The sequence below is a fragment of the Chenopodium album genome, chromosome 9 (genome assembly GCF_948465745.1).
Source record: "Chenopodium album chromosome 9, dcCheAlbu1.1, whole genome shotgun sequence".
Lineage (NCBI taxonomy): Eukaryota > Viridiplantae > Streptophyta > Magnoliopsida > Caryophyllales > Amaranthaceae > Chenopodium > Chenopodium album.
This window is the reverse complement of record NC_137842.1, coordinates 67,784,188-67,808,453: the sequence shown is the minus strand read 5'-3', so window position 1 is coordinate 67,808,453 and position 24,266 is coordinate 67,784,188. Positions and strand designations below refer to the sequence as shown.

The window sequence follows — 24,266 nt, the reverse complement described above, 5'->3', positions numbered from 1 at the left end:
CTATTAATAAATTGTTATATGTCAGTAATAACTAGTTATCACAAATTCACAATACATTTATTTAATTAGTAAACTAGTAATCGAGACTATATATGTTAACACAAGTGTATGTTTCCACGAAACAAATCTTGTGTGTGTTTTGTTTAATACATTTATTTAATTAGTAAACTAGTAATCTATCATGGATCACTCACTACTATACAAAATTACTTTATTAAGTATACTCACACATGAGATAGCATGAAAATGAAAATGTTACTCCTATAACTATAGAATGGATGAAGTATTATTTGACAACAACACTTTATTAAAAACTTTGCTTATTTTTTTTGCTTCTTTCATTCATAAAGATATCTACCTCCGTTAATTTTTAATTGCAACAAAGAGGTATATATTATTTGCTAGGCAAAATAAATTCCTTTGTTGCAACTAAAAATTAACGGTGGTATGTAATACATCAAATTCATGACTTTAGTTGTTGAAACTGGCCTTGTAATCATTCCACAATTGATTAACAGATTTGCCCAACAAATCACTGAAATAAGCATCACTATATCCATCCCTCCTTTTCTTGTTAAGCTCAGCCACAAACCCATTTCTTAAACTGTTACAATAGTCTAAGAACCTGGCTGTAACATCATAACCCTGATCCCATTTATCACCTTGACCGGGTTTAACCCAATGAGACGGTGCATAACCGGCCTTAAGCCTAACATAATCCGCGATACCCTCAATCAACCCTCCCGGTGTTTGCCCATTGCCGGTCCATTGCCACACATGGGCCATTTCATGGATTAAAACACCCGTGACTTCGGTTTTGACGTTGCCTGAGTAGCTTTGGACGTAGTCTGCATTCAGGTGGATTTGGTCGTTGACTGTGTAAGCTGCGTAATCTTGCATACTTTCCACTATAAGGCTCACCTGTGACGTATTATAACTTATAAATTAAATTAGGTTAATAATTTCATGAAGCAGTAGGTAGAACAATAGACTGGTTATCTTATTACTCCCTCCGTTTTTAAATACTTGCTTCACTTTTCATTTCTGGCCATTTTTAAATAGTTTCTCCATTTCTTATTTGGAAAGTTTTTACAATATTTAGTTTTTTTCCTTAATTCATTCCTCTCCTTCAATTCTTTCAACTATTTTTGACTTTTACAAATTTTATTTTCCACCTACCCATTACCTCCATATTTTATCATTTTTTTCAATTTATCCTAAAACTTTGCGCATAGAGAAATGAAGCAAATATTTAAAAACAGATGGAGTATAAGGTTATATTGGTTACTATAATTGCTTATTTTGACAATATTATAGGTAATCATACATCAAAATCGAGAATTATTCTAGCTTGTAAACAATAGAGTAACTCCTCAAACATTGACCAAGTAACCCCATAACACTGAGTGAGATACTGACGAAGTAACTACTATAACACTAACCGCATAACTCCTATAACACTAACGAAATAACCTATATAATGAATTGTCATACAGTGTGGCCAGCCACGTATAAGAATTTGTGATCTAGAATATAATTTTGTCTTTAATGTACTTTTACTTATTTGTAAATCGTTGTCAAAAAAAAATAATAAAATAAAATTATTTGTATATCATTTTATACACCTTTTGTTACTTCTCCGTTGTCTTAATTCTCGTGAAATAAAAAACGAGAAATATCTGTTTCTATTTAGTTGACACGTTCAATTTAGGCACACATAATATGGAGAAGAGAGAGATTGAGAGAGAGTGATAAATCAAATGGAGTATACTTAAAAAGCAATGTATAAAACTTACCTAAAAAGAAAACGTGGTAACTAAAAAAAACATTTTAAAATACGTGTCAACTAATAAAAAACGGAGATAAGTATTATGGATTATGACGAAATGAGTAAATTGGTTGAAGTTCATGAAGGCGCGCTATGCAATAAGCACCATAGCTCAATATTTATTTTTTAAAAAATTAATTCACTTTTTATTTTTGGTATTCTAAATTTTATCTTGTTGACTTTGACTTGTGGTGCATTGTTGAGTCATACACAATCATATCAATTCAAGTGATGATTTTCTTTTCGAGGTTCTAAAAAGTCAAGGACAACCACAAATCAAAACCAAAGATCGTATGTCTATCATTGCTTGACCTTTAAAGATAGGTTGCAGTATTGTTAGCTTCTGAGAAATTTAATTGTCAACAATGTCAAGGAGTAAAAATAAACATATACAAAACGAAAGTTTTACTAAAAAAAGAAACCATTAAGGTCGACAAATAGAAAACTAAACCCTCGACCATGAGATAAAACTCTACTATTAAGCTTCCACTTGATTTCCGCTAAATTTTTTCTACTCTCTTTAATTTATTTCTAGCACTAGCAGTAATAATCACTATATATCATGGAAAATAGAATTTATTAGTGGGACTATAATGGAAAATAATTAATCACCACAAAACCTTATACTTATTCCCCAAAATAAAATTTTTGTAGAATTTATTAGTGGGACTATATATAATGGAAAATAATCACCCATTAAGTCCAACAATAACAACATAATACTAATTTATACTGTAATTGTCTAGATTTCACTATCATGCACTATTCGTATAAATTGAACTATTAGCATGATAATTAATTTCGGACAAATGAAGTATACGTACGTATGTTTCTTAATGGGTTCACCCCATAGTAAAACTAATTTCCATACTTGGCCTTATAGTCAGACCAAAGTTGATCAACACTTTTACCTAACAAATCCTCAAAAAAACTATCACTATAACCATCTTTCATCTTCAAGTTAAGTTGAGCCACAAATCCACCCATCAAACTATCACAGTAGTCCAAGAACCTAGCCGTGGTGCTATAACCCTCGTCCCATCGGTTTCCACCCCCTGGTTGCACCCACCCATTCGCGATGTAACCAGCCTTCAACCTCACGTAATCAGCAATGCCTTCAATTAACCCCCCGTTAGCCTGACCCTTACCATTCCATTGCCAAACATGGGTCATCTCATGGTAAATTACCCCGGTAAATTCGGTTTTTACGTCACCTGAATAACTCCCTAAATATTGAGCAGAAAATTGGATTTCATTGTTGCTAGTTTGGGCTACCACGTTTAAGCTTGGCACTATAGTTAGACTAACTTGGTCTATACCTTGCTTACGGTCAGCATCCGTGTTTTGTTGGAAGGTTTGCCAAATGAAGTCGGTGGCACTCGCGAGTGTTTGTCTCGCATAGTCTTCGCCAACTTGGTTGGCGAAGACTGTGCCGCCGTTGGTGGAGGCTGCATTGTTTGTAACCGTGTAATCAACTGCTATGATCCCTCGCGATTTTGCGAGGGTGATCATAGCTAACAACATGAAGAGGGAACTAGTTTTGATCCCTTTAGACACCATTTTTTTTTTTGTTAAATGATACTTTAATTTTATTATATGGAAAGATGATTAGTATTTTTTTTTTATGATTGAATTTATTGAAGGTTTTGACGCTTATATAGGAGGATATGACCGTGCACATAATTTTTTTTTTTTTTTCGCGTTACCCTACCTAGCTAGAATCCTAATTAATTTGGCAGAAATTTTGTTGTGTTGAAATTTTGTTGTGTTGAAATGGTCAAATAATGATACAAGTCTAAAAAATACAATTCAAACTCTAGACCACTATTAGATCATAAAAATAAGTAAATTTATTACACCGTATTGACTTTTACATTATTTACACATTTTTCTTTGATCATCTGATGATTTTGATCTATTGTAGGGTGTACGTCCCCGATTCATTATATACGGTACTTGCTATGTGATTTAATTTTTCTGCATTCGATAATTAGGTAGGCAAAGTGTTTTTTTTTTTTTTTTAATTGGCAAGATGTATGAAAAAGGACAGGATGATTTTATTTTTATTTTTTTTGAAAGAAAAATGACAGGATTGTTAGTGAATATAAAGTTTAAGTGTATAATTTAATTTGGAAAAATCTTTAATTTGGCTGTATGTTACGGAGTAGTTGTTAAATTTGCAGCTTAAATTCAAAGTAAACGGAGTACTCCGTAGTAGAATCACTATACTTTTGAAAATCTAGTCAATGAAGGGTGCATCACATTTCTTTCTAAGAAAAATAGTGACTCAGGGTTTCTAGATGGATGGATATATAGGTCATTACTATTATTCTTCGAAAGCTAAAGTCTTCTTACAAAGTTTCATGGGCTTGATTCATAATTGATAGAGTATAAAACATATTCCTGGGCCTCAACTATCAGTTTAAGCTTTTGGTTGAGATGGTCCCCTAACAATAATCAAAGTTCGTATGGTTTGACTATTATGAACATAAAATGGAAATCACTCTAAATTTTTTTGTAGCTAGAGAGGAACACAATGTTACCAATGTTACCATCCTTCAAAAAAAATAAAAAAATAAAAAAAAATGTTACCAATGTTACCATACTCACAGCCGCCTATCGCCCCATTTTTCAATACTAAAGTCAATTGGCAATAAATAATGAAATAACCCAACAATCTTATATTCTTATACATAGTATATGTTATTATTTGCTAGTCATTTTAACTCTAATTACACGTAATTTTATTCTAAAACGTTGTCGGGTTACTCTGATCTAATAATTAACTTGGTTGTTCTTAACAAATTGAAGTTGTATAGTTGATTGAGGAAGATAATGAAGGACAATAGTGTTGATAGCCACATTTTATCATGTCCCTGCCCCGCAGCATCTCCATGAAATACTTCTTTTAGTTCTTTAGTACTATTTATTTGAGGAGATAAATTACATTTCCATGCTAAATAAAGCATATAATATGGTGTTAATTAAGAAGATTGAGCTTTATCCAAAAACTCAAAGCCTTTCAAAAGTCTAAAACCTAAAAAATTGGTCGATTAATTTCGTTACTACTTATCATAAAGTAGAAAAAATGTAGATTTTATATGAGTATGGAAACACAAATCTGCTTTGTATTGAATACACTTAATACAATTGCATCATGCACCAGTAGTTAAATAATCAACTTAACAAAACTTACTTTATTGTACTCCCAACAAAGGAGAGATATAACAATGGCAATAATATAATTTTTTTCATATAAGTCCAGAATTAATTGTCACGTTAATAATTAGTGACAGCCTAACATGAACAACGGAAGTACATATACCAATACATAATAATCAAATTGGTGCAATTCAAGTGTTACACTTATATTATACTATACTTTAACCAATCTAATGTCCATACTGAGCCTTATAATCAGACCAAAGTTGATCAACACTTTTACCCAACAAATCCTGAAAAAAACCATCATTATAACTATCTTTCATCTTCATGTTAAGCTGAGCCACAAATCCATTCATCAAACTCTCACAGTAGTCCAAGAACCTAGCCGTCACGCTATAGCCGGCGTCCCATTTGTCACCATCTCCTGGTTGAGCCCATCCACTCGGGATGAACCCGGCTTTTAACCTCACAAAATCAGCTATACCTTCAATCAATCCGGAGTTAGCCTGACCATTACCATTCCATTGCCAAACATGAGCCATTTCATGGTAAATTACTCCATCAAATCCATTTTTAATGTCATCAGACGAGCCACTATTTGTAATGTACTCGGCAGAATAACTTATTTGGTTGTTACCGGTTTCGGCCACGATATTTGGTGGCAAACTAGGCACTATGATTAGGCTAACTTGATCAACTGACTTGCGGTCAGCATCAGTGTTTTCTTGGAAAGTTTGCCATATGAAGTTGGTGGCACTTTCGAGTGTTTGGTGCGCATGGTCTTCGCCAATTTGGTTGGCGAAGACCATGCCACCGGATGTTGAGGCTGCATTGTTTGTGACCGTGTAATCAACGGCTAGGATCCCTTGCGACACGGCTAGGGTGATGAGGGTGAGAAGTAGAGCAAGAAGGCTAATGTGGTTCGTTTTAAGCGCCATTTTGGTTCAGTTTTTTTTGGAGTTGGTAATTTGTTATTGGTTTTTGGTGCTTGAAGTTGTGTTTTTGTAAGGCTTTATATAGAGGGTGTGGTATGTCCCTAACTTGTATGTTACTTTCCCTCAAAAAAAAAAAAAAAAAAAAAAAAAAAAAACTAAACTTGTATGTTACTCCGAACTTTTGACAAAATTGACCACTTAATGCCACTTATGCATTGTGAGTTGTGACCAAATTAGGACTTTCTAATTTTAATTACAACGTATCAATTAATTTGAATAGGTGACAATGAACTTTTTTGTTCGCGTTTGCTTCTGAATAGGTGACAATGAATTTTTTGTTCGCGTTTTAATTTATTTTTATTTTTTTAGTTTTAAAAAAAGTCATGTATAATTTCCTATAAACTGTTTATATCCAATAAATACTAATCCTACTTTATATTAGTTACATATTAAATATTAGTGTAGGTCATATCCATCATAAAATACTTTTTAAAACTATATGATGATAGAATTAGCCTTTTCAAGATGGTAAGAGTATTGGTCTAAATAAACATTGATGAGAATGGGATTGGTTGACTTGACTTTTCTTAGTCTTCTTTCCATTATCGGTGGAAATTAAAGCAAAGGTTGAGTCCAAGACTTGGCCATCTATAAGATGAATTTTTGTCATATAGATCTTAGAGTTGGGGCAAAAATTCAACGTGGAAGACTCATAATAATTTTATGTACATTTTTTTTAAGGCTTAATTGTTGTTCAATGAAGTTACAGAATACATGTAATATATCATCCATTCCTAACTAGAGAAATGTACGAGAGAATACATTAAACTATAACTCCACACTACTTAACTATATGTAATACTACCTCCGTTAACTATTATTTGCAACAAAAGAATATTTTATATCTCACAAGTCACAAATAATACCCTTTTATTGCAAATAACAGTTAACGGAGGTAGTATTATAAAATCCTCATTTTGGTTTCTCACCCTGTACTTTTTCTTAAATTAAAGGAAAATTTGATAATTACCACCAACTATTGTTGCCAAAATTGAAATTACCACCTCAAGTTTTTTTTTTTTTAATTTACCACCTAGTTTTTTCCAAAAGTTTTCAAATTCCCACCTTTTGGGAGACATGACGTCATCAAGGGCCCACGCAACCGTTTTCCCTCTCTTTCTCTCTCTCTTCCCTCGATTTCCCTCTTTCTTCCCACGATATCCTTCCAATTGAATCTGAAAATTCGATTTTAAAAACGAAATTTTTGCAAATTAGGTTACAATTGTTGCAATCTAACGTAGAACAAACTTAATTGAGTAGTTTAATTAGGGTTAACAGCATCAATTCGGGGGTTTTTGCTCAATTCAAAAAATTAGGGTTTATGAAATGATTAATTGGACAATTAAACATGTAATTGGGGGAAAAAACATAATTTAAACATGTAATTGGGCGAAAACACTAACATTGTAGTGGTGATTAATCATTTCGAGGATCATGTTCATGTGCAAAAAAAAAAAAAAAACACCATTACATCCCAAAATACCATTACCTCGATTTTTTCAGTTTCCTCGATGACTTTCAACACTAGCATCAAATTCCAGGTTCCCCCTCTACAATGCAGTTGATTTGGCTTCTCAATTGGTCCCCCCCACTGCTCTTTTGCTCAGAGAAAGTACCGCAATAAGGGTTCTTTTAGAAAGAAAAGGAGAGAGAGTGAAAGTTGAGTGTTGAATGTTAGGGTTTAAAATTAAATTTGGGTGGGTGAGAGTACAATATTGAGAATTGAAGAGGAGAGAGATGAAACTGAAATAAGGGAGTAGAAGAACAGGGGAAGAAAGAGGGAAATCAAGGGAAGAGAGAGAGAAAGAGAGGGAAAAATGTTGTGTGGGCCCTTGATGACGTCATCTCTCCCAAAAGGTGGGAATTTGAAAACTTTTGGGAACAACTAGGTGGTAAAATTAAAAAAAAAAAAAACTTGAGGTGGTAATTTCAATTTTGGCAACAATAGTTGGTGGTAATTATCAAATTTTCCTAAATTAAACTATAAAGTATGTGTCAACTCTTTTATTATTGCTATTAATCAGAAACAAAGGGAATAGCATATTTCCTAATATCTAAACAACAATTACGTTTAAATAAAGCTTAATAAACGCAAAGAAGGTATTTATGGAACGAGGAAGTAATTAATCAAATTTAGATATTGCTGTGAAGGATGCTCGTTTATACTGTTAATATATATATATATATATATATATATATATATATATATATATATATATATATATATATATATATATATAATAGCTGTCAATTCGGGTAAACGGGTCGGGTTTGGGTTGGGAAGAGTGGGTTGAGTCAACTCGGGTCGAGTCAATTCAGATTAATCAATTCCATAACCTATGCGGATTGAGTTTGGGTTGGGTCATGCTTGAGTCGGGTCACGTCGGGTCATACTTCTTATCGGGTTTGGGTCGGGTTTAGCTCGGGTTGATAACAGGTCGAGTTACATTCGGGTCTGGTGAACAATAAGTCAGGTTTAATTCGTGTTTTCATGGGATAAAATGGGTAAGGGTAATTCTCGAGTTCGAGTCGAGTTCGGTTCAAGTCAATAATTTGCGGGTTAGAATCAGGTCGGCTCATTATCGAGTTTGAGTCGGGTTCGGTTCAAGTCAATAATTTGCGGATTATAATCAGGTCGGGTCATTTTAAAGTAGGGTCATTCTCGGGTTCAAGTCGGGTTCGGTTTAAGTAAATAATTTGCGGGTTATAATCTGGTTGGGTCATTTCCAACTCGGGTCATTCTCGAATTCAAGTCGGGTTATGTCAAGTCAATAATTTGCAGGTTACAATCAGGTCTAGTCATTTCCAAGTCAGGACATATTCGGGTTACAACCAGGTCTAGTCATTTCCAACTCTTAAATTTGAGAATGATGCTCCTTTCTTTTGTTGGCCTGGACCGACTTGGTCTCCCAAGACAAAATGCTTTGATCACCAATTATAAGGTGGTCTAAATTGCATTTAAGGTTATTTGAAATTGGGTCAGGAACAATTTAGGTTGAATTTAGGTCAGGTCAATAACAAGTCGTGTTAATTTCGAGTCGGGTTAGTAACTGATCGGGTTGAATTTTTGGATTGGGTACGTAAGTAATAGGTATGGTAAAATTCGGGTCGGGTCAATAACAAGTCAGGTTGAATTTTCGTCAGGTCAATAACAAGTCGGGTTAATTTCGGGTTGGGTTAAATTCGGGTCGGGTTAGGAACGGGTCGGGTTGAATTCGGGTCAGGTTAGTAGCAAGTCGGGTTAAAACGAGTTTTGACGGGTTAAAACGGGTTTGAGTCAATTTCGGTTCAAGTCGGGTTCAGTGCAAGTTAATTAAATTGGCCATTGTAAACCGGCAAATCGGTGCAATAACCGGTAAATTGGTCGTTTAAAAGCAAATTGAATGGTTCCACACACCCAATTGGACTCCCGGAGGGTATTAGGGACCCTGATAAACATTTCGGCAATTTTTATTTACGGGTGAAAAAAAGTCAAAAATTCCAAAATTGAAGGCTAATATCCACGATTTTTGAGAAATTTTGGAGGTTTTGGGGCCCGGTGTCGAAAAGTCTTGAAATTCTATGGAATACATCTCAGGTTCATATAATGCCGTTTGGAACCTTATATGATCATTATTTGTTGTCATAAATGTTCGTAGTAGGCTTGAATTAATGAAATCGATGCAAGTTGTAAACTTGTAAATTGGTCGTTTAAAGGCAAATGAGATGGTTTTACCCACCCAATTGGACTCCCAGATGATATTAGGGATCATAGTAAACATTTCGACAAATTTTTTTTTTCGGGCGGAAAAAAGTCAAAATATTCCTAAATTGAAAGCTAATATCCACGCTTATTGAGAAATTTCGAAGGTTTCGAGGCCCGGTGTCGAAAAGGATTGGGATTTTAGGGGATACATCTTGGAGTCATATAATGCCGTTTGAAACCATATGTGATCATTATATGTTGTCATAAATGTTCGTGGTAGGCTTGAATTAATGAAATCGGTGCAAGTTGTAAATCGGTAAATTGGCCTTTTAAAGGCGAATTGGATGGTTCCACCCAACCAATTGGACTCCTAGAGGGTATTAAGGACCATGTTAAACATTTCGACAATTTTTATTTCTGGGCAAAAAAAAGTCAAAAAATTTCAAAATTGAACACTAATATCCACACTTTTTTGAGAAATTTTGAAGGTTTCGGGGCCCAGTGACGAAAAGTCTTTAAATTCTAGGGGTTATATCTCAGGGTCATATAATGCTGTTTGGAACCATATATGTGAAAGGAATAGTGTCCTTCGAACAAGTGTATTATTTTGATAGCGGGTTCAGAATTATTAGAAAGCTAATATATTCAGTAAGGTCAAGTGATCGGAATGCCTGGGTGGAGGCCGCTTCCGATCAGTAATGTTAATATAATTAATATTACATCTGAATCTTGACTGAACCCTTCGGGTCACACCCAAGCAAAATATACGAACCAACTCGACAAATTAATTCGGAAGAAATTAATTCGTCGCCCGAGTGTTAAACATTTAGACGTCGGAAATTCGAGCTTGGAGCGTCGAAACCGAGCGTCGGAGAATCTCAAATGTAGAGCCAAAATTTAGGATTTGGCGAGACGGGAAAATGCATCAAGTAACAAGTAAAATCCTAGCCACGCGAAAGGCTAGGAATGCATGCCCAATAGAAGCATGCCACGTGGCAGCACACATGGCAAAACGCCATGTGGCAGCACACGTGACCGCCACGTTGGCAGCCGCCAAGTGGCAGCAGCCACGTTGGCAACCGCCACATTGGCAGCCACCTAGTGGCAGCCACCAAGTGGCAGCGTGCCACGTGGAAGCACCATGATGGCGGCGCGCCACGGTGGCGACACATGTGGCAATGGCCGTGGACCCGGGTTGATGGGTCATGGACACGGGCCAAAATAAAATGGGCCAACCGAACCCAACTTGGGGCTCAAGGTTGGGTGACACATGGTTAGTTCACATTGCATGTGAAATGCCTTGGGGACCAAGTGAGAAAGTGGTCCACACCTAACCATGTGACACTTGTTACTTGTTCCTTTGTTTATTTAACTAAGGGTTGAATTCACCAATCTTTCCATGTGGGATCTTTTTGTGAAAAGTCCCACATTGAAAGATGAGTGAAATTCACAAGGCATACTTCCTTATAAATAGTCATGGAATGGCTTGAGAATTCTTTGCTTGAGTGGGAGTTAAAAAGAGCATTCCATAATATTGGGAAAACTCTTAAACTCATATAACACTCGGGTTTTGGTCGGACCTCGCTAACCCCCAGGTAGTAGACCTTAAAGTTGTGTTCGCCTTTTTGTGGGTGGATACCGTCGGAGGCGCGGCGCTTGACGTGCTCGTAGCTTTCAAGTAAGAGCCCCGGTTTTAGGGCGAAGCTCGCTTCGAGGGTAAGATTCGTTATCTTTTCTTTGTGATTATTTATTTATGCTTTATGATTTTAATTATTACGAGTGGTTCCTCGGGTAAGGGTTTGTTTCCGCGGTGAGTCGGACTCACCAAACCCCAATAGCGGTATCGGAGCCCCGCTCGTTTATTTTTATAATCATGTTTTTCAAGGTTTATTTTGGCTTAATTTTCTGGTTTAAGTTGCTAATTAGATTAGTAGCTCGATTTTATTTATTTTAATCCCGTGTTTAATGTCGAGTTTGGCCCAGAACCCAGATTTTCGCCCAAGACTAGTGAATTTTGAGTGGAAAACGTGTTCTGGAAAGGTTTTTAACCCTAAGGGAGCTGTGATTTTAGCCAAATTCTGACCAGAAATGCCTTTTTCGAGGGGTTTTTCGTTTTTGACGAAATTTTTTTTAAGTCTTTTCTAACCTTGAAATTAATGGCATAAATTGTTGATTATATGGTTGATTATTTGCATTATTTTCTGCATTTTTATGTCCCCTTAAAGCACACTTACTTGGTAGTATTTGATGCTTAAAGGTTGATTTATTTTCACATAATTGCAAACTAATTGCTTTTTAGTGTGAAAGTTTTATTTTTGAGGCTTCCTAAGTGTTAAAGATTCAATCTTTATTTGTGATAAGTGATTGAAACTTTAAAAACTACTAAATTCCATGTTATTTTGTGTTAAACTTTGATGTTTTAATCATTTTGAGTTGATTGGAAACATAAAGTTTCGATTTTTGTGATAGAAATTTGATTATCTTCATGCTGGAAGATATAATTTTCAAGGATTCACAAAATTTAGATGTTGGAATTTTCATTTGAACATTAAAGTTCATATTTTTCCAACTTCCCTTTACTTTGTCAAATTCTCAAGTTTAATTTAAATTGATTAAATTGAAAGTGAGAAATGCCTCAATTTTATGTTGCACCAAGCTAAACCAATTTAATTAAGAATGGTTCTTGGAATTATTTTGGTTATTTGCACTTTGAAAATTTTATTAAGTTAGACTTGTTTAAAATTTTATTTTGCTCTCTAAATTAGTTCTAAAATTAATTTAGAATTAATTATTGTTGTCTCGCGAAAAGGGATCAAATCCCGAGGTCGTGGCACGCAAAACGAGGCATTGCATCACCTTGGCGAGCCGGGCTGCATAGCAGCCCATATGTGGCTGCCAAGGTGGCAGCGCCGCCTTACTTGCGGCCACACGCGCGGCAGCAGCACACGCGCGGCAGCAGGTGCGGGCTGCAGCAGCCACGCGCGGCTATGCCGTGGCAGCAGCTCGCGGCCGTGTGCCGTGGGCCGTGTGTTCGTGGTCTTGGCGTGTGTGTATGCTTGGTGCGGTGAGGTGGCTAGCCGTAGTAGGCTTGATGTTGCTTATTTTGCCATTTTATTTATTTTAATTAATTTTGTTTATTTTAATTAAAATTTTGGGAGGCTAGGCCTCGGTTTTGAGCGGCATTGGCAAAATTTCATTTTGACAAGTTTGGGTGCTACAGACTTAATTAATTAGATTAATTAAGGAAATGCGGAATTTAGTGGGAGCTTCAATTATTAATGACATAAATTATATAATCGGTTAAACAACTTTGACTAGTTTTAATTAGGCGTGTTAATCGGATTAACCACCTAGATTAGTTACTAGTGCGCGCGTTGTTTAAATGCATTTTATTTTGTTTTAAATTGTAAATTGCATGGGCCATTCACAAATAGTGAATGGATGAATGGAATATATATATTCTCTCTCACAGGTTTTATGAAATGGCAACTAGTGGGACCCGACTAGGATAGAAAATACGGACTACGTGCCGTTATGTATTTTTGTAAATCTAAATACGGTCTACGCACCGTTAAGTATTTTTGTACTTTAATATTTAGATTATTCCTAGTTGTAGACACTAGTTTTTGCATAGTTTGGTTAAGTCTTGAAGACGGCGTATCTTGGAAGACAAAGCCTTGAATTGCAAATGAAGACCTTTTGAAGATATGAAGATCTCAAGGGGTCATGCTAGTTGCCAATATGCATCTATAATTTCGCTTTATATTTTATGCTTATATATATATGTGTGAATTATTCGTTAGATGCATGTTTAGGTTTTCTTGATGTTGCGATGATTAGTTAAGTTCACTTAAATCAACCAACATAGAAATCCTAGGTCCCTAATAATATTGGGTCAAACTTGCCTTTCCAAAACAACACTTACTAACCGAACGAGAGTGATGGTAGGCTACGCCAAAGCGAGGTGCCATCACTTCTCCAAGGGGCATAAGGCACACTGGGTGTGCACGTTGGTTTTGGTTTAACTCATCGGTATGAGTGAGGAGTCCTCACATACCGTGGCAAAAGAGATACATCGTCAAAGATGCATTAGATGCGACGATTGTCTAACCAAGAGTGGCTTAGAGCCATTAGCAAGACAATGCTTACCCTAGAAGATTGAGTGTTTAAGACAAGCCAAAGCATGCTTAACCACTCTTTGTTTCTTCGGATCTTGGAATCGCCTTATTTTCGCCAAATAGGGACAATTATTATGCGTAAATAAGACGTTTAATAAGATTGAAGTTTGCATGAATGCTATTAAATTTCAAACTTATTATGTTCTTGATAAATGGTTATACTTAGCACTTATATTTATAGTATTCTAAATAAAATAATATTGTTTCCATGATTGGTAAAGGAAATCCTTGAGAATAGGTCTCAAAGAAAGGAAAAGCATTTCTAAAATACAATTCTCATGAATGAATTTTATAATTAAGTCCGAAAGGATGGTTGGACATCATGTATTCAAAATACTAGGTAGTTTTGATAAAACATGAGGTATTGAGTTGCAAACTCAAGATTGTCAATGTTTGACAACCAACGTATCTTTTCGCATCACAATTGAGTAGGACTCATTGATGTAGTAATTCGAGTAAGAATTAATGGAAAAGATGAAACTTTGTTTAACGGCGGACTAGGTGCTTGATTATGCCTAACAAAGTATAAGAGTCAAGGTACTTAAAGAAATTATTCTTAAAGTAAGATTATGAGATGTTGTATGATAAGAAATATAGGAAAGAAGGAACGAAGAAAAGGAATTAGATTTCATTTCAACTCATGAGTTCATGTTATTTACTTAGCAATTCGTTATCTTCACAAGTATCGGATACTGCTTGAGTGTTCCACTATGATAGTGACCTCAAACTATTGAAGTTAAGCTAAGTTATCGACTTACAAGCTTAGAATGAAGCAAGAAGAGCTACATCAGTTGTAAGGTTGTATGTTTTGTTTAAAGACCTTTTAAGCCAAAGGCTGGAACAAGTAATGGTTATTATGTTCCATAATCAGCAACTGATCCGTTTACACACGAAAAGACTCACATTCAAAGTAATGAGCAATAGTTGCGAGATTTATTTGAATGGGATGGTTATCCATGCGTTGAGTTAAGAATGCTTGATTATAAACAAACATTTCTCTAACATGATAAACTCACTAAGTTCAAGTCATGGGCTTGATTTGCATTCCGAACATCTTTAGCAATGTCACATCGACAAGAACGTACTCAAAGGCTCTATTAGATAGACTCTTGATAGTTGCTCGATTTGGAATCGTTCTAAGACAAGCAAGTCTTCCTTGTTGAAACCAACAAAACAGAGAGCTATTGTTCTTGGTATAGAAAATTGACTCCGAAGGATAAAGAGGATTCAATTACTTCAACGTTTCACAAAGAATTTGAAAGGATATGGCTATATTCATCAAATGTGAACAAACTTGACTTAAGTAGCTCAAGAGTTCGGTGAAGTACAGAATCGACTTGGCAAGATATCAAAATGTCTAGATCGAATCGAGCGATGTTTGCTTGAGCCAAGCGTGACTATCTCAAAGTTATGAATGGAAATTTTCATAAATAACTCCACAAAGAACATGGTGTGTCTTCACGGAGACCTCGGTGTCATTTGAAAATGACTCGAACGATGATGGTTCACAACCCTTCCTATAAAGTTCTTAAAGATTTGCACAAATGACTAATGTTACACTAAACAATGTGTCGAAGCTAAGAAAGGACGCCATATTCAGTTATGGATAGAAATAACTTCTAAAAGTCTTTTCAAGTATATGTCTAAGGCTCTTAGTCTCAGTGGGAGTTCACTAGCTCAGTGGGAGCTAGGTGACTCAGTGGGAGCTGAATGGCTCAATAAAGACTAAGATAGCTCATGTAGGAGCTAACTGTTTGTTTCACAACGAACTTTTACCCAAAGACAATATACATGTCTCTTTGTAAGCATTCAAGTGAGACTACGGGTATTACCTCCACATCCTAATTGAGAACAAAAAAAATTGTTTGTTGCTCTAAGTAGTGTCTTTATGGAAAGTAACACGTTTCCAAAACGACAAGTGAGAGGAAAATGAACTCGATGACCATCGATCTTAGCAACAAACTAGAACTGAGAATCTCGGAAGACCTTAAAGGACTTCGTGATAATGCTTGATCAAGAATACTCAAAAGGACTTTACAAGTGCCTTAAAAGAGAATTCATTACTCACAAAACATTAAAGATGTTGGAGTAAGATCAACATAATAAAAGGGCTTTGAAAGCGCCTTAAAACTCAGTGTTTGATGCCCCGTATAGGTATAGAATTCACCAAAGGCTTGGATTGAATCCTATAAATTTTCTATTAAGTAAGAAACAAACCTAAGACTTACAAGCATACTAGTTACTATTAGATAGTAAAAGAATAATGTCTTGTAAGATAGCTACGACAAATCCAAATTCCGAATAATGGTTAAAAGCCATGAAAATCCGAAATAGACTCCATGTTTGAAAATCATGTTTGAAACTTGATTAATTTGCATGAAAGGTGAAAGACCCATCGATTGCAAATAAGTTTTCAAGGAGAAAACTAACAAATGTGGAAATGTATATGCATACATAGCTAGATTGGTTGTAAAGGATATAATTAATTTCAAGGAGTTGATTTTAATAAAATCCCATTCACCAATCGGAATGCTCAAGTCTTTTCGTGATTGATCTAGCAGAATTGCGCATATGAAATATGGCAAAATAGATACCAAAACCGCCTTCCCATAATGGAATTTTGGAAGTGACTATGGATAGTCTAAGGGTTTTGAAAATCTAAATAATGCTAGATTTGAAAGCAAGCACATGGAATCCGTCATGGAATTAAAGGAAGCATTGCATGAAGGAATTGGAACGTGTTTTCTCATAAAGTTAATGAGAGGATTGACTTATGGAGAAACATAAAAAAAAAAATTCTGATGAACAAGAAGTTTAGTGGGAGCAAAAGTAATGGTCCAACAAGAAGTTTACGAACTCTATTGTGAAACAACCATCAAATGCTAAATGTTTAGATTTGAAAGTATTTTCGACAATGGACCGAGCTAAAGACGATACTTAGTACATGTTGGGAATTAAGTTCTATGGTATAGACTTAATTATATGTTTAAATGAGTAAAAGAAATTACCATGTTAAACATGAAAGACTTTGAAAGGCTTTCGACCCATATGTATGAAGCTAAGTAAATGTTTGAACTAAGTATAAGCTAGGCTAAGTACTAAATTAAACAAGAAAGACTCTAGTAAGAGACTTTCAATCATATCATATAGCAAACAATTTGGCAAGACTCAGTGTAACTGTATAAGCTAAATGTCACATGGATGGAATAAAATTGAGAATCATTCTAGAATTAAATCCATCATGTAAGGCTATGATATGGAATCGTCAGATGACTTACATGCTTAGAGCATGTGAAGTACGTATATAATACCAATCGACATTAATCTAAGTATTAGATCATTAGATTATAGTCAAGAACATCCAAAGAACTTAGATAAGTAGTTGGATGAGTTCTTGACGCATGGAAACAAATATAATTTGAGTTTTGATGTTGCAAGCACAAACCTTAACAAGGATTAGATCCTTAGCAAGGAAGCCATTTATAAGCACGAGGCAAGAAGTGTCGTGGCCTGAGAATGGTAACATGGATGTGCATCCATGTATAATGTGCGGGAATTTAAGGAAAATTTCCATGATCACAAGTGATTAGGGTATCCCAAATCGTTGTGAGTCGCTTGGAGTAAAACCCAAGCAAGGCATCATCGGGGAGTCTACTAAAATATATGTTGAGAATATTGTTGCCTTAAAAGGCAATAATAAGATAGATGTTAAATGGAAAGGTTCATTGTTGAACATTAATGATTGTAGGTTGTCAAGTAGAAGGTCTCAAATCATAAAAATGAGTGGGAGCCATTGCTTGGACAATAAATCCTGAATCACATGTAATCCATTAACACTCTCAAAATTTTATCATCTTATTATGGAAATGGTGGATAATGAAGATGCTAAGGTTTGCAAAGTAATTTTAACTAAACCTTTGCAATAAGTGAACGACAACATTCATAATTGCATGAAAGAAATCAAGCATATCAAATATGGGTGCGATTTCTATGAATGTTTTATGAAGAGTATTACTCTTTAAACATTTGGGGAAAACCATTTATCATAAGATGAAACATTGTGAAGTTTCATAGTGGAATATAATATTTCTAAATATTCCACAAAACTATTTAATTGTGGTTTAGAATTAAATAATGAGTCCATTCGATTTTAATAAATATTCAAAATAGGGTATCAAGTCAATGGCTTGGATAAAGAAACACCTATTAAGTGAACATTGAATATTTTAATCGAAAATTATCCCTAATCAAGGTCATATTTTATGGACGATTGATGACCATCAGAGATTAGTGTGTAGTATGATTTGTAGCATCGTTTCTTGTGCTATGAGGATATAAATCATTTGCACAGGTATTGGTTTAGAACCATACTGGATCGACCTATGAGGATACTTTAAGAGATTTAAAAATCGTCATAAGTATTTTCTCATTATTACTATCGGAACTCTTTTCCTTTGACCATGAGTAGTGGGAGATCTCTTGTTTGAGTACTGGTCCGCTTTGGTATCTGCCAAACGTCTGCTGTAACTGGGGATTATAAAGACAGATATTGGGCGGGTGAGTCCTCTTAGTAAGAGAAGCTACATTACAAGACTGGAAATGTCCCCCTACTAACAATAGGGAACATGTCTTGTTGTTTACAAGGCCTCTCGAAGAGCGAGACTGTGAAAAATGCATGGCCGTGCTCAGATGGATTTTAGAAATCATCTGCTTATTAACAGTCAAACTCGGATTTCGAGAAACACTTCTAGACGTAATAGAGATGACTAGTAATCTTACTCTGTAGCTCGTGAAGAGACATAGGATAAGGGCTATACACTAAATGCACACTTGTCCGGAAGGACAAGTGGGAGATTGAAAGGAATAGTGTCCTTCGAACAAGTGTATTATTCTGATAGCGGGTTCAGAATTATTAGAAAGCTAATATATTCAGTAAGGTCAAGTGATTGGAATGCCTGGGTGGAGGCCGCTTCCGATCAGTAATATTAATATAATTAATATTACATCTGAATCTTGACTGAACCCTTCGGGTCACACCCAAGCAAAATATACGAACCAACTCGACGAATTAATTCGGAAGAAATTAATTCGTCGCCCGAGTGTTAAACATTTAGACGTCGGAAATTCGAGCTTGGAGCGTCGAAACCGAGCGTCGGAGAATCTCAAATGTCGAGCCAAAATTTAGGATTTGGAGAGACGGGAAAATGCATCAAGTAACAAGTAAAATCCTAGCCACGCGAAAGGCTAGGAATGCATGCCCAATAGAAGCATGCCACGTGGCAGCACACATGGAAAAACGCCATGTGGCAGCACACGTGACCGCCACGTTGGCAGCCGCCAAGTGGCAGCAGCCACGTTGGCAACCGCCACATTGGCAGCCACCTAGTGGCAGCCACCAAGTGGCAGCGTGCCACGTGGAAGCACCATGATGGCGGCGCGCCACGGTGGCGACACATGTGGCAATGGCCGTGGACCCGGGTTGATGGGTCATGGACACGGGCCAAAATAAAATGGGCCAACCGAACCCAACTTGGGGCTCAAGGTTGGGTGACACATGGTTAGTTCACATTGCATGTGAAATGCCTTGGGGACCAAGTGAGAAAGTGGTCCACACCTAACCATGTGACACTTGTTACTTGTTCCTTTGTTTATTTAACTAAGGGTTGAATTCACTAATCTTTCCATGTGGGATCTTTTTGTGAAAAGTCCCACATTGAAAGATGAGTGAAATTCACAAGGCATACTTCCTTATAAATAGTCATGGAATGGCTTGAGAATTCTTTGCTTGAGTGGGAGTTAAAAAGAGCATTCCATAATATTGGGAAAACTCTTAAACTCATATAACACTCGGGTTTTGGTCGGACCTCGCTAACCCCCAGGTAGTAGACCTTAAAGTTATGTTCGCCTTTTTGTGGGAAGATACCGTCGGAGGCGCGGCGCTTGACGTGCTCGTAGCTTTCAAGTAAGAGCCCCGGTTTTAGGGCGAAGCTCGCTTCGAGGGTAAGATTCGTTATCTTTTCTTTGTGATTATTTATTTATGCTTTATGATTTTAATTATTGCGAGTGGTTCCTCGGGTAAGGGTTTGTTTCCGCGGTGAGTCGGACTCACCAAACCCCAACAATATGACCATTATTTGTTGTTATAAATGTTCGTGGTAGGCTTGAGTTAATGAAATTGGGGCAAGTTGTAAACCGGTAAATTGGTCGTTTATAGGCAAATTGAATGGTTCCACCCACCCAGTTGGTACTGGAAGGTATTAGAGACCATGGTAAACATTTCGGAAATTTTTATTTTCAGGCGAAAAAAAGTTAAAAAATTCCAAAATTGAAGCCTAATATCTATCTACGCGTTAATTTTGAGAATTTTTTAAGGTTTCGGGGCCTGGTGTCGAAAAGCTTTGATATTTTAGGGGACACATCTCGGGGTCATATAATACTGTTTTAAACCATAAATGATCATTATATGTTGTCATAAATGTTTGTGGTAGGCTTGAGTTAATGAAATCGATGTAAGTTTTAAAGCGGTAAATTCGCCATTTAAAGGCAAATTGGATGGTTCCACCCACCTAATTGGACTCCCGCATTGTATTAGGGACCATGGTAAACATTTCGGCAATTTTTATTTACAGGCGAAAAAAGTCAAAAAAATTCCAAAATTTAAGGCTAATATCCACGCTTTTTGAGAAATTTTGGAGGTTTCGAGGCTCGGTATCGAAAATCCTGTAGATTTTAGGGGATACATATCGGGGTCATATAAAGCCGTTTGGAACCATATATGATCTTTATATGTTGTCATAAATGTTCGTGGTCGGGTTAAGTTAATGAAATCAGCGCAAGTAGTAAACGGTAAATTGGCCGTTTAAAGGCAAATTGGGTGGTTCCACCCACCCAATTGGACTCCCGGAGGGTATTAGAGACTATAATAAACATTTCGACAATTTTTATTTCCGGGCGAAAAAGTCAAAAATTCCAAAATTGAAGCCTATATCCTCGTTTTTTGAGATTTTTTGGGGTCTTCGGGGGCCGGTGTCGAAAAGTCTTGAAATTCTAGGGAATACATCTCGGGGTCATATAATGTCGTTTGGAACCATATATGATCATTATTTGTTGTCATAAATATTCGTGGTAATAGGCTTGAATTAATGAAATCGGTGTAAGTTGTAAAACGGTACATTGGTCATTTAAAGGCAAATTGGATAGTTCCACCCACCTAATTGGACTCCCGGAAGGTATTTGGGACCATGGTAAACATTTTGGCAATTTTTATATCCGAGCGAAAAAAAAGTCAAAATATTCCAAAATTTATATACACGCTTTTTGAGAAATTTTGAATGTTTCGGGTCCTGGTGTCGAAAAACATTGAGATTTTAGGGGATACATCTCTGGGTCATATAATGTCGTTTGGATCCATATATGATCATTATATGTGTCATAAATGTTCGTGTTGTAAACCGGTAAATTGGCCGTTTGAAGTCAAATTGGATGGTTCCACTCAGCCAATTGGACTCCCGGAGGATATTAGGGACCATGGTAAACATTTCGGCAATTTTTATTTCCGGGTGAATAAAAGTAAAAAAATTCCAAAATTGAAGGCTAATATCCACGCTTTTAGAGAAATTTTGGAGGTTTTGGGTAGAGCTGTTAATTCGGGTAAATGAGTCGGGTTTGGGTCGGTTCAACTCGGGTCGGGTCAATTCATATTAATTCCATAACCTATGCAGGTCGGGTTTGAGCTGGGTCTTGCTTGAGTCGGGTCACGTCTGGTCATACTTCTTACGAGTTGGGTCGGGTTACATTCGTATCGGGTGAACAATAAGTCGGGTTTAATTCGGGTATTCATGGGTTAAAACGGGTTAGGGTAATTCTCGGGTTCGAGTCGGGTTCTGTTCAAATCAATAATTTGCGGGTAGAATCAGGTCGGGTCATTCTCAGGTTTGAGTCGGGTTCGGTTCAAGTACTAATTTGCGGGTTATAATCAGGTTGGGTCATTTCCAATCAGGTCATTCTCGGAGTCGAGTCAGGTTATGTTCAAGTCAATAATTTGCAAGTTACAATCAGGTCGTGTAATTTCCAAGTCAGGTTATATTCGGGTTCAACTAACGATAAATAGATTATTATCATTTTTATTAAGCTAATTATTTTCTTTGACTATAATATATATGGCAATATACTAGGGAATTATAGTTTACAATTTAGGAAGATAATTATCTCCTTTGACCATACAACAAATATATACTATATTTAACTCTTAAATTTGAGGATGATGCTCCTTTCTTTTGCTGGCCTAGACCGACTTGGTCTCCCTAGACAATATGCTTTGATCAACAATAATAAGGTTGTCTAAATTGCATTTAAGGTTATTTGAAATCGAGTCAGGAACAATTTGAGTTGAATTTAGGTCGGGTCAATAACAAGTCGTGTTGATTTCGAGTCAGGTTAGTAACAGATCGGGTTAAATTTTTGGGTCGGTTTAGTAATAGGTCTGGTAAAATTCTGGTCGGATCAATAACAAGTCGGGTTGAATTTGGGTCAGGTCAATAACAAGTCGGGTTGATTTCGGGTCAGGTTTGTAACAGGTTGGGTTAAATTCGGGTCGGGTTTAATTCATATCAAGTTAGAGCATCTCCAATTGTATACAAATAGGGACTTGCTAGCAAATTAATTAAAATTACAATCATGTGGTTTACCATTGGAGTGGAAAATTGATGTAGCTAGAGTAAGCAACGTTGCTCAAACAAGATACGTTGCTTGATTTTTCAATGATAATATCACCCATTAAACATATGACATGTGTATAATAAAAACTATTTTAATTATTTATATTGCTTCCAAGGTACAATATGCTACAATTAACCATTGGAGCACCTTAGTAGGCTTATTTTGTTGCTACATCAATTTTCCTTGTATATATTATGGGATGTATAATGTAAATATTAAGGCTATAGCCTTTTAATATATATATATATCTTCTATTTGTGTTAAAAAAACCATTGGAGCACCTTATAGCTACAAAATATATTTGCTCCAATATTGACCTATCTCTTTACGTCTTTATAAATTTAAGACACCTGGCCTTTATTTCTAATAGTCTTATAGAGAATGGGCTTGTTTGGTTAGTGGATCTGTTTATTGGGCCTGTTTGCTAATTGGATCACTTCTTGACAGGAAATTAACATCCAGTAGAAGTAATATAAGGAACTTTTTTATGTGTAAAGTATAAGAATATTAATACTAGTAAATTAACAATCATGTGGCTGTAGTTTAGTGGTAAGAATTCCACGTTGTGGCCGTGGAGACCTGGGCTCGAATCCCAGCAGCCACACAATAGATCTTATTCTGATTTAAGTTATTTGAATTTTTTTTTTTTTTTTTTTCATACTTGTACATATTTTGCGAATCACGAGACTTCTTATATTATTCTATCCGGTGATTTACTAAAAGCCACAACTTTTGTGACTTTGTGAGTGAAAAGAGTCTGAAAATATGGAGGGGGTGACAATTTGAAAGGAAATCTTAATCAAAGGCCGGTAATTGAGCATGTTATTAGGAATAGAAAGTATATAATATAGCTCCCTAACTTCTAAGTCAGGAAATGGACTTTATAATCTTTTATTGGTATGGTACACTTTCATACTGTTTGACCAAATAGTTTCGACCATACAACTGATACAAGTATGTAACTTGAAATTATGTTGAACTTTTAAAATTTGTGTAGCTTATACAAAGAATGTTTGTTTAATTAATCTTACAAATCCCGTTCAAAAAAAAAAAAAAAAAAAAAACTTACAAGTATGTTTTTTTACTATAATAATATTTTATTAGATCGAATGAAAATTGTCAAACTGTTTGATATGAATTTTATGTATTAGACTTGGACTAATATGAAATTATAAACACGGATATTAGATTTTAAGACAATGTTGGTGGCACTTTAAAGCGTTAGTTGCATATCGGTATGGTTGAAGCTCAAGATTATGTTATATACATGTCTCCTCACACGAGAGCTCGTTCGGGCTTGAAGCCTTGAAGTGTGAACCCTCCTTATACCCAGCGCGCGCAAATTTTAAGATGCACCATGGTGCACCTATTTCTAGGTGCACCACGCCTATACTTTTGAACAATCAGTAAAAAAATCTGAACAATTGCAAATTTTGAACATGTAGTAAAAACATCTGAACATCGCAAATTTTGAACATTTAGTTAAAAAATCTGAACAATTGCAATGCATCATGCCTATACTTTTGAACATTTAGTAAAAGAAATCTGAACAATCAAGAATTTTGAACATTTAGTTAAAAAATATGAACTTCATAATTTTGAACATTTAGTAAAAAAAATCTGAACAATCGCAATGCACCACGCCTATAATTTTGAACTTTTAGTGAAAAAATATGAACAATTAAATATTTTGAACA

The 24,266-nt window shown here is 35.7% G+C and overlaps 3 protein-coding genes and 1 non-coding gene across 4 annotated transcripts; 1 reads left to right on the top strand and 3 right to left on the bottom strand.

Moving 5' to 3' along the window:
• Positions 1 to 471: 471 nt before the first annotated feature.
• On the bottom strand, positions 472 to 1,192 carry LOC145558040 (uncharacterized). Its single transcript, XM_081619193.1, has 2 exons — positions 1,187 to 1,192; positions 472 to 921 (listed from the first exon to the last, which is right to left on the bottom strand). Exons 1-2 carry the CDS (start codon positions 1,190 to 1,192, stop codon positions 472 to 474), a joined length of 456 nt encoding a protein of 151 aa, XP_081475319.1.
• Positions 1,193 to 2,633: 1,441 nt separating this feature from the next.
• LOC145560303 (uncharacterized) lies at positions 2,634 to 3,412 on the bottom strand. The gene has a single exon (XM_081621561.1). It carries the CDS (start codon positions 3,386 to 3,388, stop codon positions 2,687 to 2,689), a length of 702 nt encoding a protein of 233 aa, XP_081477687.1. The 5' UTR covers positions 3,389 to 3,412; the 3' UTR covers positions 2,634 to 2,686.
• A 1,641-nt stretch (positions 3,413 to 5,053) lies between these two features.
• On the bottom strand, positions 5,054 to 5,983 carry LOC145560302 (uncharacterized). The gene has a single exon (XM_081621560.1). The coding sequence runs from the start codon at positions 5,929 to 5,931 to the stop codon at positions 5,221 to 5,223; it is 711 nt and encodes a 236-aa protein (XP_081477686.1). The 5' UTR covers positions 5,932 to 5,983; the 3' UTR covers positions 5,054 to 5,220.
• Positions 5,984 to 23,101: 17,118 nt separating this feature from the next.
• TRNAH-GUG (transfer RNA histidin (anticodon GUG)) lies at positions 23,102 to 23,173 on the top strand. The gene has a single exon. It is a non-coding gene; the product is annotated as a tRNA-His (tRNA).
• Positions 23,174 to 24,266: the final 1,093 nt, after the last annotated feature.

Bases quoted from the DNA above. Each gene is read 5' to 3' on its own strand.
- LOC145560303 (XM_081621561.1), bottom strand. From the start codon at position 3,388: ATGGTGTCTAAAGGGATCAAAACTAGTTCCCTCTTCATGTTGTTAGCT.
- LOC145560302 (XM_081621560.1), bottom strand. From the start codon at position 5,931: ATGGCGCTTAAAACGAACCACATTAGCCTTCTTGCTCTACTTCTCACC.